This window comes from Oncorhynchus gorbuscha, linkage group LG03 (genome assembly GCF_021184085.1).
Source record: "Oncorhynchus gorbuscha isolate QuinsamMale2020 ecotype Even-year linkage group LG03, OgorEven_v1.0, whole genome shotgun sequence".
Taxonomy (NCBI): domain Eukaryota; kingdom Metazoa; phylum Chordata; class Actinopteri; order Salmoniformes; family Salmonidae; genus Oncorhynchus; species Oncorhynchus gorbuscha.
In genome coordinates this window covers 12927838-12944636 of record NC_060175.1, presented here as the reverse complement: position 1 = coordinate 12944636, position 16799 = coordinate 12927838, and the positions used below count along the sequence as shown (strand labels likewise).

Genomic DNA, 16799 nt, shown 5'->3' with positions numbered 1-16799 from the left:
CAGTGGAGATGTATTGGCTGTGAGGGGAATGCTAATTTCAGATGCTGACATTTCCCTCTCCATTATTTAATCTAGACGTGAAAGTAGTGACATCCAACGAAGTCCCTCTTCCCTCGGACACGGTGATGAGCTTTTTACAGCTTGACACTTTGTAAAGTAGATGAAACCGGTCAACAAGGCTGTCGGCTTTCTCAGTCAGAGGATGAAAAATGGAATTGTTTTCCGGACCGGTTTGTTGAACAAAGAAGAAATTACTTCACACAGAATTAGGTAGGGTCTTTATTCATTTAAATTATTAAGATGCTACATAGTCCATCAAGGTATAACACCATAGACTGACTACTTGACTAGGAATAGGAATTTTTCTTAGACTTATTTATATACATACAAAACAGTTGCCGACTGCTTACATGGAGCACGATGGTAGACAGGTCAATTTGAGTGTTTTCACAACCATTGGGACAGAGTAGCTCAGCTCAGACCTGTTCTGCCCTCTCTCTAAGCAGTCATGCTTCACACAAGTAGATACAGTAGGCTACGCTCAGTCACACGTAGATACAGTAGGTTACGCTCAGTCACACGTAGATACAGTAGGCTACGCTCAGTCACACGTAGATACAGTAGGCTACGCTCAGTCACACGTAGATACAGTAGGCTACGCTCAGTCACACGTAGATACAGTAGGTTACGCTCAGTCACACGTAGATACAGTAGGTTACGCTCAGTCACACGTAGATACAGTAGGTTACGCTCAGTCACACGTAGATACAGTAGGCTACGCTCAGTCACACGTAGATACAGTAGGTTACGCTCAGTCACACGTAGATACAGTAAGTTACTCTCAGTCACACGTAGATACAGGAGGTTACTCTCAGTCACACGTAGATACAGGAGGTTACTCTCAGTCACACGTAGATACAGTAGGTTACTCTCAGTCACACGTAGATACAGTAGGTTACGCTCAGTCACACGTAGATACAGTAGGTTACGCTCAGTCACATGTAGATACAGTAGGTTACGCTCAGCCACACGTAGATACAGTAGGTTACGCTCAGTCACACGTAGATACAGGAGGTTACGCTCAGTCACACGTAGATACAGTAGGTTACTCTCTCCCTCGCTCTTTCCTCAAATTCCTACTTTCATCGGCAAGTTAATTTTTGTTATCCATAATCTGCGACAGTGACATGAAAGAAATTGAGTGTTTTTGCATTTTTGACATGAATCACATTAAGGACAAAGCAATCAAAGACAGTAGGGACAAACACAAAAGGCAGAATGGTCCCTTCAGGATATAGTTTAGTATGTTTTAGTTTTCTTGTGAGTTAAATGCAGAGACACGTCAGCTAACAAAACAGTTACATTGATAGATAATGGGGAAAAAAACATTCTTGAGAATGTAGTGCATGAAAATAAACATGAGTGTAGTGATAACTATAACGGTTAAAGATCCAAACGTATCGACGCTGACCGTAGTGGGGAGAATGAAGCCAATGACCATGACCATACAGTTGGAGTTACGTGGACAGTCACAGCATGGTGAACGGACTGCATAAACCATTTAAATGACAGTTCTGCCTGACAGATCAACAAATGTACAGCTTGGAGAAGAAAAAAGAAAACCGACAAAAACCTCAACAAAACTCACTTCTACAAGTACCTTTCCTCATTCCCTCTCTCCCTTCTTTCCTTCTAGAATAACGTGCTAATAACAGTCACAAAGTAAGTAGGCTATTCAGTGACTCAGTCCCAACCCATCCGGAGTTCATTTAGCTGCATACATTTTTTAATAATACCTCAAACCCTAAAAACCAAAAAAACTTTATCACAAAAAAGAAAAGAAAATGAAAAAGAAAATGAAGGTTGAGTTGAGAAAATCTAAGGCTGAAAAGAAACATCACAATGATGAAAGCAATTCAATTAAATTTAAAATGTCCCAAAAAATGCAATGCTCTTTAGTGGACACATGCAATCAAGAATATACTGCCAACTCAGGTATTTATGATCAAAACGAGGGAAATGTTCTAGCTTGGAAAAACAGAGCATGGGGAGACGGAGGAGGGGGTTGTTGTGTCGATTAAGGATGTTCCCCAATCACAGAGGAGACGGTCTATACAAAGACTCTGATTGGAAGAGTCAGTTTGGTTGACAGTAGCCCTGTGCATAATCCCATCTACTTCCTGAAGCCTCCCTGTCAATCATGTTGTAAAGGAGGTGAGACAAAAAGAGTGCTGCCCACCTGGTATTACTTTAATCCAGGGTTACTATGGATTCACTACACAGAGTATGCCTACGGCCTGTGGCCACTTGTGAAAATAAATGACAATCCGTGAAAACATTCATTCACACAACGCAAACTGACTCAATCACAAGGCCCCCCCCACGGTGTTTAGAAAATCCTTCACTTCAGTGACTATCAATGATCTGCATTTTACTCCCTCCTACTGTATCTGTGGCATAGGCCAGAATGATTATGTTATGATTAAAGAGATCTTGTAACAAGTTGTTGTTGTTTTTTCTCTCGTTGGTTTGTTCATAACATGGAATTTTCATTTGTATCTTTTTTTATTTGTACATAAATGAACGATTCAAAACTACCCCATTGATATGGCATTTCTGAATTTAAAAAAATCCCAAATCCGTTTGTTTCAATCCCCCGAAAGCATGCGGTTGGCCGTCTCTCGCTCGCCGCTTGCTCTTACAAGACCAACTTGCCGATGATGACTCCGACCACAAAGAAGAGCACGATGAGGGCCACTGTGCGCAGGCTCAGCCCCTCCTCCTTCACCATGGAGTGGGAGGAGTGCTGGGAGGAGGACAACACATTGCTCTTCCTCATCCGCAGGCCATCGTCTTCCTGGATGGGGTGGTGAAACCAAGCGAGTGAGAGAAGGAGAAAGATTAAATAGGAACAGAGAGAGAGAGGGTGAAGAGATAGAGAAAGAGAGAAAAGAGGGGTATAGAGAGGGGAGAGGGATAGATATGGAGAGGAGAAAGAGAGGGATAGATATGGAGAGAGGATAAAGAGAGGGATAGATATGGAGAGAGGAGGAGAGGGATAGATATGGAGAGAAGAGAAAGAGAGGGATAGATATGGAGAGAGAAGAAAGAGAGGGATAGATATGGAGAGAGGAGAAAGAGAGGGATAGATATGGAGAGAGGATAAGGAGAGGGATAGATATGGAGAGAGGAGGAGAGGGATAGATATGGAGAGAAGAGAAAGAGAGGGATAGATATGGAGAGAGAATAAAGAGAGGGATAGATATGGAGAGAGAATAAAGAGAGGGATAGATATGGAGAGAGGAGAAAGAGAGGGATAGATATGGAGAGAGGAGAAAGAGAGGGATAGATATGGAGAGAGGAGAAAGAGAGGGATAGATATGGAGAGAGGAGAAAGAGAGGGATAGATATGGAGAGAGGAGAAAGAGAGGGATAGATATGGAGAGGAGAAGGAGAGGGATAGATATGGAGAGGAGAAGGAGAGGGATAGATATGGAGAGAGGAGAAGGAGAGGGATAGATATGGAGAGAAGAGAAAGAGAGGGATAGATATGGAGAGAAGAGAAAGAGAGGGATAGATATGGAAAGAGGAGAAAGAGAGGGATAGATATGGAGAGAGGATAAGGAGAGGGATAGATATGGAGAGAGGAGAAAGAGATGGATATATATGGAGAGGAGAAAGAGAGGGATAGATATGGAGAGAGAAGAAGGAGGGATAGATATGGAGAGAGGAGAAAGAGAGGGATAGATATGGAGAGGAGAAAGAGAGGGATAGATATGGAGAGAGGAGAAGGAGAGGGATAGATATGGAGAGAGGAGAAAGAGAGGGATAGATATGGAGAGAGGAGAAAGAGAGGGATAGATATGGAGAGAGGAGAAAGAGAGGGATAGATATGGAGAGAGGAGAAAGAGAGGGATAGATATGGAGAGAGGAGAAAGAGAGGGATAGATATGGAGAGGAGAAAGAGAGGGATAGATATGGAGAGAGGAGAAGGAGAGGGATAGATATGGAGAGAGGAGAAAGAGAGGGATAGATATGAGAGGAAAGAAAAAAGAGAAAGAGGGGGAGAGGGATAGATATGGTGAAATAGAGAGGGGGAAAAATTACCATCAGTATTATCCACATCCCTACAGTCAGAGATAGGTAATGTCATTTATTCAGTCAGAGATAGGTAATGTCATTTATTCAGTCAGAGATAGGTAATGTCATTTATTCAGTCAGAGATAGGTAATGTCATTTATTCAGTCAGAGATAGGTAATGTCATTTATTCAGTCAAAGATAGGTAATGTCATTTATTCAGTCAGAGATAGGTAATGTCATTTATTCAGTCAAAGATAGGTAATGTCATTTATTCAGTCAGAGATAGGTAATGTCATTTATTCAGTCAGAGATAGGTAATGTCGTCCATTGATTCAAAGGGGATGTTTAAATCATCTAAACTCCACCAGGCGCCAGCTTTTAACACACTTCATTTCCCAACAGCGGGTGGGCGGGCTCTGTTAGTGTTATCTGGATCCAGGGATGGGAGTGGCCAAAAGCAATTCCGCCTCTGGCACTACTTAAAGGGGAGGTGGCAGGCCAGCGGGTGGCGTGCTGCTCTTTAAAAGGGGAAATCTGGGGCTGCTACATCCATTTTTTGAATTTAAAATGAATGATTTACACTGAGTGTATAAAACATTAGGAACACCTTCAGTTGCACTCCCTTTTGCCTTAAGAACAGCCTCAAATCGACAGGATATGGACTCTACTAGGTGTGGAAAGCTTTCCACAGGGATGTTGGCCCATGTTGACACTACTAGGTGTTGAAAGCATTCCACAGGGATGTTGGCCCATGTTGACTCTACTAGGTGTTGAAAGCATTCCACAGGGATGTTGGCCCATGTTGACACTACTAGGTGTTGAAAGCATTCCACAGGGATGTTGGCCCATGTTGACACTACTAGGTGTGGAAAGCATTCCACAGGGATGTTGGCCCATGTTGACACTACTAGGTGTTGAAAGCTTTCCACAGGGATGTTGGCCCATGTTGACACTACAAGGTGTGGAAAGCTTTCCACAGGGATGTTGGCCCATGTTGACACTACAAGGTGTGGAAAGCTTTCCACAGGGATGTTGGCCCATGTTGACTCTACAAGGTGTGGAAAGCTTTCCACAGGGATGTTGGCCCATGTTGACTCTACAAGGTGTGGAAAGCTTTCCACAGGGATGTTGGCCCATGTTGACTCTACAAGGTGTGGAAAGCTTTCCACAGGGATGTTGGCCCATGTTGACACTACTAGGTGTGGAAAGCTTTCCACAGGGATGTTGGCCCATGTTGACTCCAATGCTTCCCACAGTTGTGTTAAGTTGGCTGGATAATGAATATCCTTTGGGTGGTGAACCATTCTTGACACACACAGGGAAATTGTTGAGCGTGAAAAACCCAGCAGCGTTGCAGTTCTTGAAACAAACCTGTACGCCTGGTCCCTACTGTACTACCATACCCCCGTTCAAAGGCACTTCAATCTTTTGCCTTGCCCATTCACCCTCTGAATGGTACACATACACAATCCATGTCTCAGTTGTCTCAAGACTTAAAAATCCTTCTTTAAACCTCTTCTCCCTTTCATCTACACTGATTGAAGTGGATTTAACAAGTGACATCAACAAGGGATCATAGATCACCTGGTCAGGCTATGCCATGGAAAGAGCACTGTTCTTAATGTTTTGTCCACTCAGTGTATAGCCATTGACTGAGTCCTTGATTGAATCCCAGACATCTCCTTGGTTCTCACCCTGATCTGCTTGTTCTCTTCCCGTAGCCGCTGTGCCTCCGTCTGCAACCTCTTACACTCCTCCATGACCTTCTTGACCTCGCCGTCGTCCAGGGTGGAGCTCATGGACTTCATGGACAGTGTGGAGGACTCTGACTTGAGCAGGTTGGACGACATCATCTTGATGGCATCCGGGTCTTGGTGCTGTGGGTGAAGAAGCGGGAAGAGGGAGAGGGCTTAGGTTTATTTCAACATCTTGGTACATATGCAGAAACATACCTCAAAGGTAATGTCACAATAAGGAATCAATATGGAGAAAGTGAATGTTGGTAACTTGTTCTGCTGCAGGCCTGGCTGGTAGTGATTGCAGTCATGTCGTACACTAAGAGAGAGGCAGGCGAGTGCAGTCAAACACGCACGCACGCACACACGCACACACTCCCCCAATCCCAATACTTCCAAAAAGAGACGCAAAAGCTGGTTTCCATTTTCAGTCCCAACTACGTGGCACGACGATGCTGTTGCTTCCAGCCATATATCTCGCTGATCATAATTAACAAAAACAACAACGGCCCATTTTCCCTGTGGCTTTGTTTATGGGGCTCATATTTTCTGCTCATCCCGGGGGAAGTGATCTTCTACCATCTGTGTGTGCTTTGCAGAGTAATTGCAACAATAATAAACTGTGTGAAAAGTGAGAGTGTGGCCCAGGGAACTATGGTTATGGCTGGGGCTATGGTTACGACTGGGGCTATGGCTAAGGCTGGGGCTATGGCTAAGGCTGGGGCTATGGTTACAGGCTGGGGCTATGGCTAAGGCTGGGGCTATGGTTACAGGCTGGGGCTATGGTTAAGGCTGGGGCTATGGTTAAGGCTGGGGCTATGGTTACAGGCTGGGGCTATGGTTAAGGCTGGGGCTATGGTTACGACTGGGGCTATGGTTAAGGCTGGGGCTATGGTTACAGGCTGGGGCTATGGTTAAGGCTGGGGCTATGGTTACAGGCTGGGGCTATGGCTAAGGCTGGGGCTATGGTTAAGGCTGGGGCTATGGTTAAGGCTGGGGCTATGGTTACGACTGGGGCTATGGTTAAGGCTGGGGCTATGGTTACGACTGGGGCTATGGTTAAGGCTGGGGCTATGGCTGGGGCTATGGCTAAGGCTGGGGCTATGGCTGGGGTTATGGCTGGGGCTATGGTTACGACTGGGGCTATGGCTAAGGCTGGGGTTATGGCTGGGGCTATGGTTATGGCTATGGCTGGGGTTATGGCTGGGGCTATGGCTGGGGCTATGGTTATGGTTATGGCTGGGGCTAAGGCTGGGGTTATGGCTGGGGCTATGGTTATGGCTGGGGTTATGGCTATGGCTGGGGTTATGGCTGGGGCTATGGTTATGGCTGGAGTTATGGTTATGGCTGGTTATGGCTGGGGCTATGGTTATGGCTGGGGTTATGGTTATGGCTGGGGTTATGGCTGGGGTTATGGCTATGGCTGGGGTTATGGTTATGGCTGGGGCTATGGCTATGACTGGGGTTATGGTTATGGCTGGGGTTATGGCTGGGGTTATGGCTATGGCTGGGGTTATGGTTATGGCTGGGGCTATGGCTGGGGTTATGGTTATGGCTGGGGCTATGGCTATGGCTGGGGCTATGGCTGGGGTTAAGGCTGGGGTTATGGCTGGGGCTATGGTTATGGCTGGGGCTATGGCTGGGGTTATGGCTATGGCTGGGGTTATGGCTGGGGCTATGGTTATGGCTGGAGTTATGGTTATGGCTGGGGTTATGGCTATGGCTGGGGTTATGGTTATGGCTGGGGTTATGGTTATGGCTGGGGCTATGGCTGGGGTTATGGTTATGGCTGGGGTTATGGTTATGGCTGGGGTTATGGTTATGGCTGGGGTTATGGCTGGGGTTATGGCTATGGCTGGGGTTATGGCTATGGCTGGGGTTATGGCTATGGCTGGGGTTATGGTTATGGCTGGGGTTATGGCTGGGGTTATGGCTATGGCTGGGGTTATGGTTATGGCTGGGGTTATGGTTGGGGCTGGGGTTATGGCTGGGGCTATGGTTATGGCTGGGGTTATGGTTATGGCTGGGGTTATGGTTATGGCTGGGGCTATGGTTATGGCTGGGGTTATGGTTATGGCTGGGGTTATGGTTATGGCTATGGCTGGGGTTATGGTTATGGCTATGGCTGGGGTTATGGTTATGGCTGGGGTTATGGTTATGGCTGGGGTTATGGTTATGGCTGGGGTTATGGCTGGGGCTATGGCTGGGGTTATGGCTGGGGCTATGGTTATGGGGCTATGGCTATGGTTATGGCTGGGGTTATGGTTATGGCTGGGGTTATGGTTATGGCTGGGGATATGGCTGGAGTTATGGCTGGGGCTATGGTTATGGCTGGAGTTATGGCTGGGGCTATGGCTATGGCTGGGGTTATGGTTATGGCTGGGGCTATGGTTATGGCTGGGGTTATGGTTATGGCTGGGGTTATGGTTATGGCTGGGGCTATGGTTATGGCTGGGGCTATGGTTATGGCTGGGGTTATGGCTATGGCTGGGGTTATGGTTATGGCTATGGTTATGGCTGGGGTTATGGTTATGGCTGGGGCTATGGCTATGGCTGGGGTTATGGTTATGGCTGGGGCTATGGTTATGACTGGGGCTATGGTTTTGGCTGGGGCTATGGTTATGGCTGGGGCTATGGTTATGGCTGGGGTTATGGCTGGGGCTATGGTTATGGCTGGGGCTATGGTTATGGCTGGGGTTATGGTTATGGCTGGGGCTATGGTTATGGCTGGGGCTATGGTTATGGCTGGGGCTATGGTTATGGCTGGGGCTATGGCTGGGGTTATGGTTATGGCTGGGGTTATGGTTATGGCTGGGGCTATGGTTATGGCTGGGGCTATGGTTATGGCTGGGGCTATGGCTGGGGCTATGGTTATGGCTGGGGCTATGGCTGGGGTTATGGTTATGGCTGGGGCTATGGTTATGGCTGGGGCTATGGTTATGGCTGGGGCTATGGCTGGGGCTATGGTTATGGCTGGGGTTATGGCTGGGGCTATGGTTATGGCTGGGGTTATGGCTGGGGCTATGGTTATGGCTGGGGTTATGGCTGGGGTTATGGTTATGGCTATGGTTATGGCTGGGGCTATGGTTATGGCTATGGTTAATTCTGGGGCTATGGTTATGGCTGGGGCTATGGTTATGGCTGGGGCTATGGTTATGGCTGGGGCTATGGTTATGGCTGGGGCTATGGTTATGGCTGGGGTTATGGTTATGGCTGGGGTTATGGTTATGGCTGGGGCTATGGTTATGGCTGGGGCTATGGTTATGGCTGGGGTTATGGTTATGGTTATGGCTGGGGCTATGGTTATGGCTGGGGCTATGGTTATGGCTGGGGCTATGGTTATGGCTGGGGTTATGGCTGGGGCTATGGTTATGGCTGGGGCTATGGTTATGGCTGGGGCTATGGTTATGGCTGGGGTTATGGTTATGGCTATGGTTATGGCTGGGGCTATGGTTATGGCTGGGGTTATGGTTATGGCTATGGTTATGGCTGGGGCTATGGTTATGGCTGGGGCTATGGTTATGGCTGGGGCTATGGTTATGGCTGGGGTTATGGCTGGGGCTATGGTTATGGCTGGGGTTATAGTTATGGCTGGGGTTATGGTTATGGCTGGGGTTATGGTTATGGTTGGGGCTATGGTTATGGCTGGGGCTATGGTTATGGCTGGGGTTATGGTTATGGCTGGGGTTATGGTTATGGTTGGGGCTATGGTTATGGCTGGGGCTATGGTTATGGCTGGGGTTATGGTTATGGCTGGGGTTATGGTTATGGCTGGGGCTATGGTTATGGCTGGGGCTATGGTTATGGCTGGGGTTATGGTTATGGCTGGGGTTATGGTTATGGCTGGGGTTATGGTTATGGCTGGGGTTATGGTTATGGCTGGGGCTATGGTTATGGCTGGGGTTATGGTTATGGCTATGGTTATGGCTGGGGCTATGGTTATGGCTGGGGTTATGGCTGGGGCTATGGTTATGGCTGGGGTTATGGCTATGGTTATGGCTGGGGCTATGGTTATGGCTGGGGCTATGGTTATGGCTGGGGTTATGGTTATGGCTGGGGCTATGGTTATGGCTGGGGCTATGGTTATGGCTGGGGCTATGGTTATGGCTGGAGTTATGGCTGGGGCTATGGTTATGGCTGGGGTTATGGTTATGGCTGGAGTTATGGTTATGGCTGGAGTTATGGCTGGGGCTATGGTTATGGCTGGGGTTATGGCTGGGGCTATGGTTATGGCTGGGGTTATGGCTGGGGCTATGGTTATGGCTGGAGTTATGGCTGGGGCTGGGGTTATGGCTGGGGTTATGGCTGGGGCTATGGCTGGGGCTATGGTTATGGGGTTATGGCTGGGGCTATGGTTGGAGTTATGGCTGGGGCTATGGTTATGGCTGGAGTTATGGCTGGGGCTATGGTTATGGCTGGAGTTATGGCTGGGGCTATGGTTATGGCTGGGGGGCTGGGGCTATGGCTGGGGCTATGGGGGTTATGGCTGGGGCTATGGTTATGGCTGGGGCTATGGTTATGGCTGGGGTTATGGTTATGGCTGGGGCTATGGTTATGGCTGGAGTTATGGCTGGGGCTATGGTTATGGCTGGGGCTATGGTTATGGCTGGGGCTATGGTTATGGATGGGGTTATGGCTGGGGCTATGGCTGGGGCTATGGTCATGGGGTTATGGCTGGGGCTATGGCTGGGGCTATGGTTATGGGGTTATGGCTGGGGCTATGGCTGGGGCTATGGTTATGGCTGGGGTTATGGCTGGGGCTATGGCTGGGGCTATGGTTATGGCTGGGGTTATGGCTGGGGCTATGGCTGGGGCTATGGCTGAGGTTATGGCTGGGGCTATGGTTATGGCTGGGGTTATGGCTGGGGCTATGGTTATGGCTGGAGTTATGGCTGGAGTTATGGCTGGGGCTATGGTTATGGCTGGGGTTATGGCTGGGGCTATGGTTATGGCTGGGGTTATGGCTGGGGCTATGGTTATGGCTGGGGTTATGGCTGGGGTTATGGTTATGGCTGGGGCTATGGTTATGGCTGGAGTTATGGCTGGGGCTATGGTTATGGCTGGGGCTATGGTTATGGCTGGGGCTATGGCTGGGGCTATGGTTATGGGGTTATGGCTGGGGCTATGGCTGGGGCTATGGTTATGGGGTTATGGCTGGGGCTATGGTTATGGGGTTATGGCCGGGGCTATGGCTGGGGCTATGGCTGGGGCTATGGTTATGGCTGGGGTTATGGCTGGGGCTATGGCTGGGGCTATGGCTGGGGTTATGGTTATGGGGCTATGGCTGGGGCTATGGCTGGGGTTATGGCTGGGGCTATGGCTGGGGTTATGGCTGGGGCTATGGCTGGGGCTATGGCTGGGGCTATGGCTGGGGCTATGGCTGGGGCTATGGCTGGGGCTATGGCTGGGGTTATGGCTGGGGTTATGGCTGAGGCTATGGTTATGGGGTTATGGCTGGGGCTATGGCTGGGGCTATGGTTATGGGGTTATGGCTGGGGCTATGGCTGGGGCTATGGCTGGGGCTATGGCTGGGGCTATGGCTTATGGCTGGGGCTATGGCTGGGGCTATGGCTGGGGCTATGGTTGGGGCTATGGCTGGGGCTATGGCTGGGGCTATGGCTGGGGCTATGGTTATGGGGCTATGGCTGGGGCTATGGTTATGGCTGGGGTTATGGCTGGGGTTATGGTTATGGCTGGGGCTATGGTTATGGCTGGAGTTATGGCTGGGGCTATGGCTGGGGCTATGGTTATGGGGTTAGGGCTGGGGCTATGGCTGGGGCTATGGTTATGGGGTTATGGCTGGGGCTATGGCTGGGGCTATGGTTATGGGGTTATGGCTGGGGCTATGGTTATGGGGTTATGGCCGGGGCTATGGCTGGGGCTATGGCTGGGGCTATGGTTATGGCTGGGGTTATGGCTGGGGCTATGGCTGGGGCTATGGCTGGGGTTATGGTTATGGGGCTATGGCTGGGGCTATGGCTGGGGTTATGGCTGGGGCTATGGCTGGGGTTATGGCTGGGGCTATGGCTGGGGCTATGGCTGGGGCTATGGTTATGGGGCTATGGCTGGGGCTATGGCTGGGGCTATGGCTGGGGCTATGGCTGGGGTTATGGCTGGGGCTATGGTTATGGGGTTATGGCTGGGGCTATGGCTGAGGCTATGGTTATGGGGTTATGGCTGGGGCTATGGCTGGGGCTATGGTTATGGGGCTATGGCTGGGGCTATGGCTGGGGCTATGGCTGGGGTTATGGCTGGGGCTATGGTTATGGGGTTATGGCTGGGGCTATGGCTGAGGCTATGGTTATGGGGTTATGGCTGGGGCTATGGCTGGGGCTATGGTTATGGGGCTATGGCTGGGGCTATGGCTGGGGCTATGGCTGGGGCTATGGCTGGGGCTATGGTTATGGGGCTATGGCTGGGGCTATGGCTGGGGTTATGGCTGGGGTTATGGCTGGGGTTATGGCTGGGGCTATGGCTGGGGCTATGGTTATGGGGCTATGGCTGGGGCTATGGTTATGGCTGGGGTTATGGCTGGGGTTATGGTTATGGCTGGGGCTATGGTTATGGCTGGAGTTATGGCTGGGGCTATGGTTATGGCTGGGGCTATGGTTATGGCTGGGGCTATGGCTGGGGCTATGGTTATGGGGTTATGGCTGGGGCTATGGCTGGGGCTATGGTTATGGGGTTATGGCTGGGGCTATGGTTATGGCCGGGGCTATGGCTGGGGCTATGGCTGGGGCTATGGTTATGGCTGGGGTTATGGCTGGGGCTATGGCTGGGGCTATGGCTGGGGTTATGGTTATGGGGCTATGGCTGGGGCTATGGCTGGGGTTATGGCTGGGGCTATGGCTGGGGTTATGGCTGGGGCTATGGCTGGGGCTATGGCTGGGGCTATGGTTATGGGGCTATGGCTGGGGCTATGGCTGGGGCTATGGCTGGGGCTATGGCTGGGGTTATGGCTGGGGCTATGGTTATGGGGTTATGGCTGGGGCTATGGCTGAGGCTATGGTTATGGGGTTATGGCTGGGGCTATGGCTGGGGCTATGGTTATGGGGCTATGGCTGGGGCTATGGCTGGGGCTATGGCTGGGGCTATGGCTGGGGCTATGGCTGGGGTTATGGCAAGACAAGGGAAGCTCTGCCTCGACTCCTGATGACAGGGATTTTCTCCACAGGGATTTTCTCCACTAAATCACTTGAGCTTTAGAGACGTGTAACGGATGAGACGGAGCGACAGGGAAAGAAAAATACGTGTGTGTGAGAAAAACAAGGAAGAGGGAAGATGACAGAAGATGGTAAATATGCAGTTGAAAAAAATCTGGTTGAGAGAACGGCAAGAGTGTGCAACGCTGTCATCAAGGCAAAGGGTGGCTACTTCTAAAATATATTTAGATAAAAATAAAAACACTTTTTTAGGTTACTTCATGATTCCATTTGTGTTATTTCATAGTTTTGACGTCTACACTATTATTCTACAACATAGTCCAAACTTTTTAAATGGTACTTTACATTTAAAGTTTGTTCACAGACTGTATTTAACGGCAATTAAATATTTTAGGCTGAAATGATCCCCAACTCCCTATTGTTCACTATGTCCCCTAAATCAGTAAGGCACATTCCGTCATATGATGTGGGAGTGCCATGCAGTTAAATGATTCTGGGACAAAGGTACAAAATTAATTTCAAAATGATTACTGACAAAATATTGTTCTCTCTTTCTCTCCCATTTAACCAGTGGATACAGTTACTATTAGAATCTCTGGATGTTATGGGGGGAGTCTCAGGAGATGGATGGGTGGGAGGAGGGACTGACAAGCAACCGCGGTTGCTGGGTGGGATGGGTGGCATGCTTTCTTCGAGTCGGGGAGGTCGGCTAGGCGGGGTGGGAAACATGGTTTCCGAGTGGGGAGGGTGGAAGGAGACTGAGGGGGAGAATGTGTTAGGGTTATCTTTGGATGCATTTCTCTGAGTGTTTTTATGTGTGTGTGACTGAATTATGAACATATCTGAATGATTATGACTTTGAATGTTACACCTGTACCAATAACCCCTCTCCTGAAAACTAAATAAAAAGTTGGTCCCAAACCCCCCCCCTCGGTAGTTTTGTATTGGAGAGGGCAGTGTTTACGCACAGAGGGTCTGGAATGGTTAAGATCCCCCTCCCAATATGTTCTAAAACTAATAAAACATTTCAGAAAAAGGCTCAGTGCTGTTATCCTCGCAAAGGTTGAGGTATTGAAAACAAGGGTGTCAATCATTGACCCCTACCTTTTGAGAAAAAAAAATATCACTCGTTTAACAAAATCAATTTCTCTGACAAATTGTATTAGTATGAAATAATATAAATTCCCCATTTATTTGAGCATACAATACGGCTCAGTAGTTGAATTTGTAAGTCGCTCTGGATAAGAGCGTCTGCTAAATGACTTAAATGTAAATGTAATTATGTATTTTATAGTAGGCTGTCAATTTTTTGGGGGGGGCAACTATATAAATATTGCAAGAGAGAAGTAATAAGTCTCTATGAACCCACCGTTTTCTCGTTCTCCGCCGGCAGCTCAAAGACACACCTCAGTTTGGAGTCCATCAGCTCTTCTGGCTTCGCCTCCTTCCACTGCAGAGAGAGAGGGAGAGACCACAGCCAACAATTGTGAGCCCAAGACCGGGGAAAGCAAACTGGACAGTGGTTTACCGGCAGTGAGATTTGTTCCCCCATTGTCTTCCTCCTCCACTTGTGTGAAGTGTTTATCAAACCTTTCTGTTCTGTCACAATCAAGAGGCTTCAGACTTGGCAGTGTTTTGTTTTTCACTAGGTTTGGGGGGTATCCATATTTTCATTCTGTCCTTGTGTCATCCCGGAGTATGCGGAATTACAGGCACTGAACACAAGGTTGCTATTTTTAAAAACGCAAAAGACCCCACTGAGTCTCTGTAATCCAAAGGTTAGCAATGCTAACGCGTACATATAAGAATTACACTGGGGATTGTTAGCGAATTGCTAATGAGCACATGCAAACATTTTATACAGGACAGACATCCCAGCTCATAAACTTACACATGTAACAAGAAAATGCTACTCACAGTTTTCTGCACAAAACTAATCTTACACAGAAAGGATCTTGATCCAGGTTGGAATTCTCTACTGTTATCAAGAAAAGCTTACCACTTGGATAACTAGCTACTAAGTTAGCAAACCAAATTCACAACTGCAATTTAAACAACGTTAACTTAATAGTTAAGATATCTGTCTGGAAATGATTTAGTTGTGAGGTGTTTCCAGATCATTGCATACTGCACAACAGTGAGAGTGGCTCACAAACAGGGTGGGGTCAAGTCCATTTAAAATTCCAGTCAATTCAGGAAGTACAATGAATCCCAAACTTTAATTCCAATGCCTTTCAATGAGGAAAATCTGGAATTGGAATTTGGTTTACTTCCTGAATTGACAGGAACTGAAATGGAATTGATCCCCAACCCTATTCACGAGGCTCGGGTCTCTCGTCGTTGTGCGCTTGGAAACAAACAACGTGATGGCTCAGCTGTTTCAGGGAACTACTGGTAAGCTTCATAATGAAAAATAATCAAACACATAAATTGAAGAACGCGATCTGCTTTATTCCATAACCGAGTGCCCAAGTTGACTGCAGATATTTACTTAAAAAATCTAAATAAATATGACAATTAAATAAAACACTGAAAATAGTTGTAAAGGTATTGAAAATCATCCCGTGGGTATTTTAAAAACACCCCAGAAAACAGTATACCGCCCAAACCTGTTTCTCACCTATTCCAAGTGTGTGTTCCTGTGTGTGTGTCTCAATTGTAATAGCAAACCAAATTCTCAAGAGTCCTGTCACTGCAAGTACAGCACACAAGAGACCACTTAGGCCTACTTCCGCACGCAAACAAGACCGAGAGAGAAGCAGAAAGACAGAGAGAGAAACAGATAGAGAGAGAAACAGAAAGAGAGAAACAGATAGAGAGAGAGAGAAACAGATAGAGAGAGAGAAACACAGAGAGAGAGAGAGAGAGAGAGACAGAGAGAGAGAGAGAGAGAGAGAGCTAAACAGAGAGAGAGACAGATAGAGAGAGAAACAGATAGAGCTAAACAGAAAGAGAGCTAAACAGAAAGAGAGAGAAACAGAAAGAGAGAGAAACAGAAAGAGAGAGAAACAGAAAGAGAGAGAAACAGAAAGAGAGAGAAACAGAAAGAGAGAGAAACAGAAAGAGAGAGAAACAGAAAGAGAGAGAAACAGAAAGAGAGAAAAGAAACAGAGAGAGAAACAGAAAGAGAGAGAAACAGAAAGAGAGAAACAGAAAGAGAGAAACAGAAAGAGAGAAACAGATAGAGAGAAACAGATAGAGAGAAACAGAAAGAGAGAAACAGAAACAGAAAGAGAGAAACAGAAAGAGAGAGAAACAGAAAGAGAGAAACAGAAAAGAGAGTAACAGAAAGAGTGAGTAACAGAAAGAGAGAGTAACAGAAAGAGAGAGTAACAGAGAGAGAAACAGATAGAGAGAGAAACAGAAACAGAAAGAGAGAAACAGATAGAGAGAGAAACAGAAACAGAAAGAGAGATAAACAGAAAGAGAGAAACAGATAGAGAGAAACAGATAGTGAGAGAAACAGATAGAGAGAGAGAGAAACAGAAGAGAGAGAAACAGATAGAGAGAGAGAGAAACAGATAGAGAGAGAGAGAAACAGAAAGAGAGAAACAGATAGAGAGAAACAGAAAGAGAGAAACAGATAGAGAGAGAAACAGAAAGAGAGAAACAGATAGAGAGAAACAGAAACAGAAAGAGAGATAAACAGAAAGAGAGAGAAACAGAAAGAGAGAAACAGATAGAGAGAAACAGAAAGAGAGAAACAGATAGTGAGAGAAACAGATAGAGAGAGAGAGAAACAGATAGAGAGAGAGAGAAACAGAAAGAGAGAAACAGATAGAGAGAGAAACAGAAACAGAAAGAGAGATAAACAGAAAG

At 47.7% G+C, this 16799-nt stretch overlaps 1 protein-coding gene across 1 annotated transcript in view; it reads right to left on the bottom strand.

Moving 5' to 3' along the window:
- Nucleotides 1-261: 261 nt before the first annotated feature.
- Nucleotides 262-16799, bottom strand: part of LOC124026016 (vesicle-associated membrane protein-associated protein B-like) — a 49898-nt gene continuing 33360 nt past the window's right edge. Inside the window, exons 4-6 of the mRNA XM_046339214.1 lie at nt 14350-14430; nt 5776-5958; nt 262-2857 (exon numbers count right to left, since the gene is read on the bottom strand). Of these exons, the coding sequence (XP_046195170.1) occupies nt 2699-2857; nt 5776-5958; nt 14350-14430 (423 nt within the window). The 3' untranslated portion in view covers nt 262-2698. The remainder of the gene's footprint in view (nt 2858-5775; nt 5959-14349; nt 14431-16799) is intronic.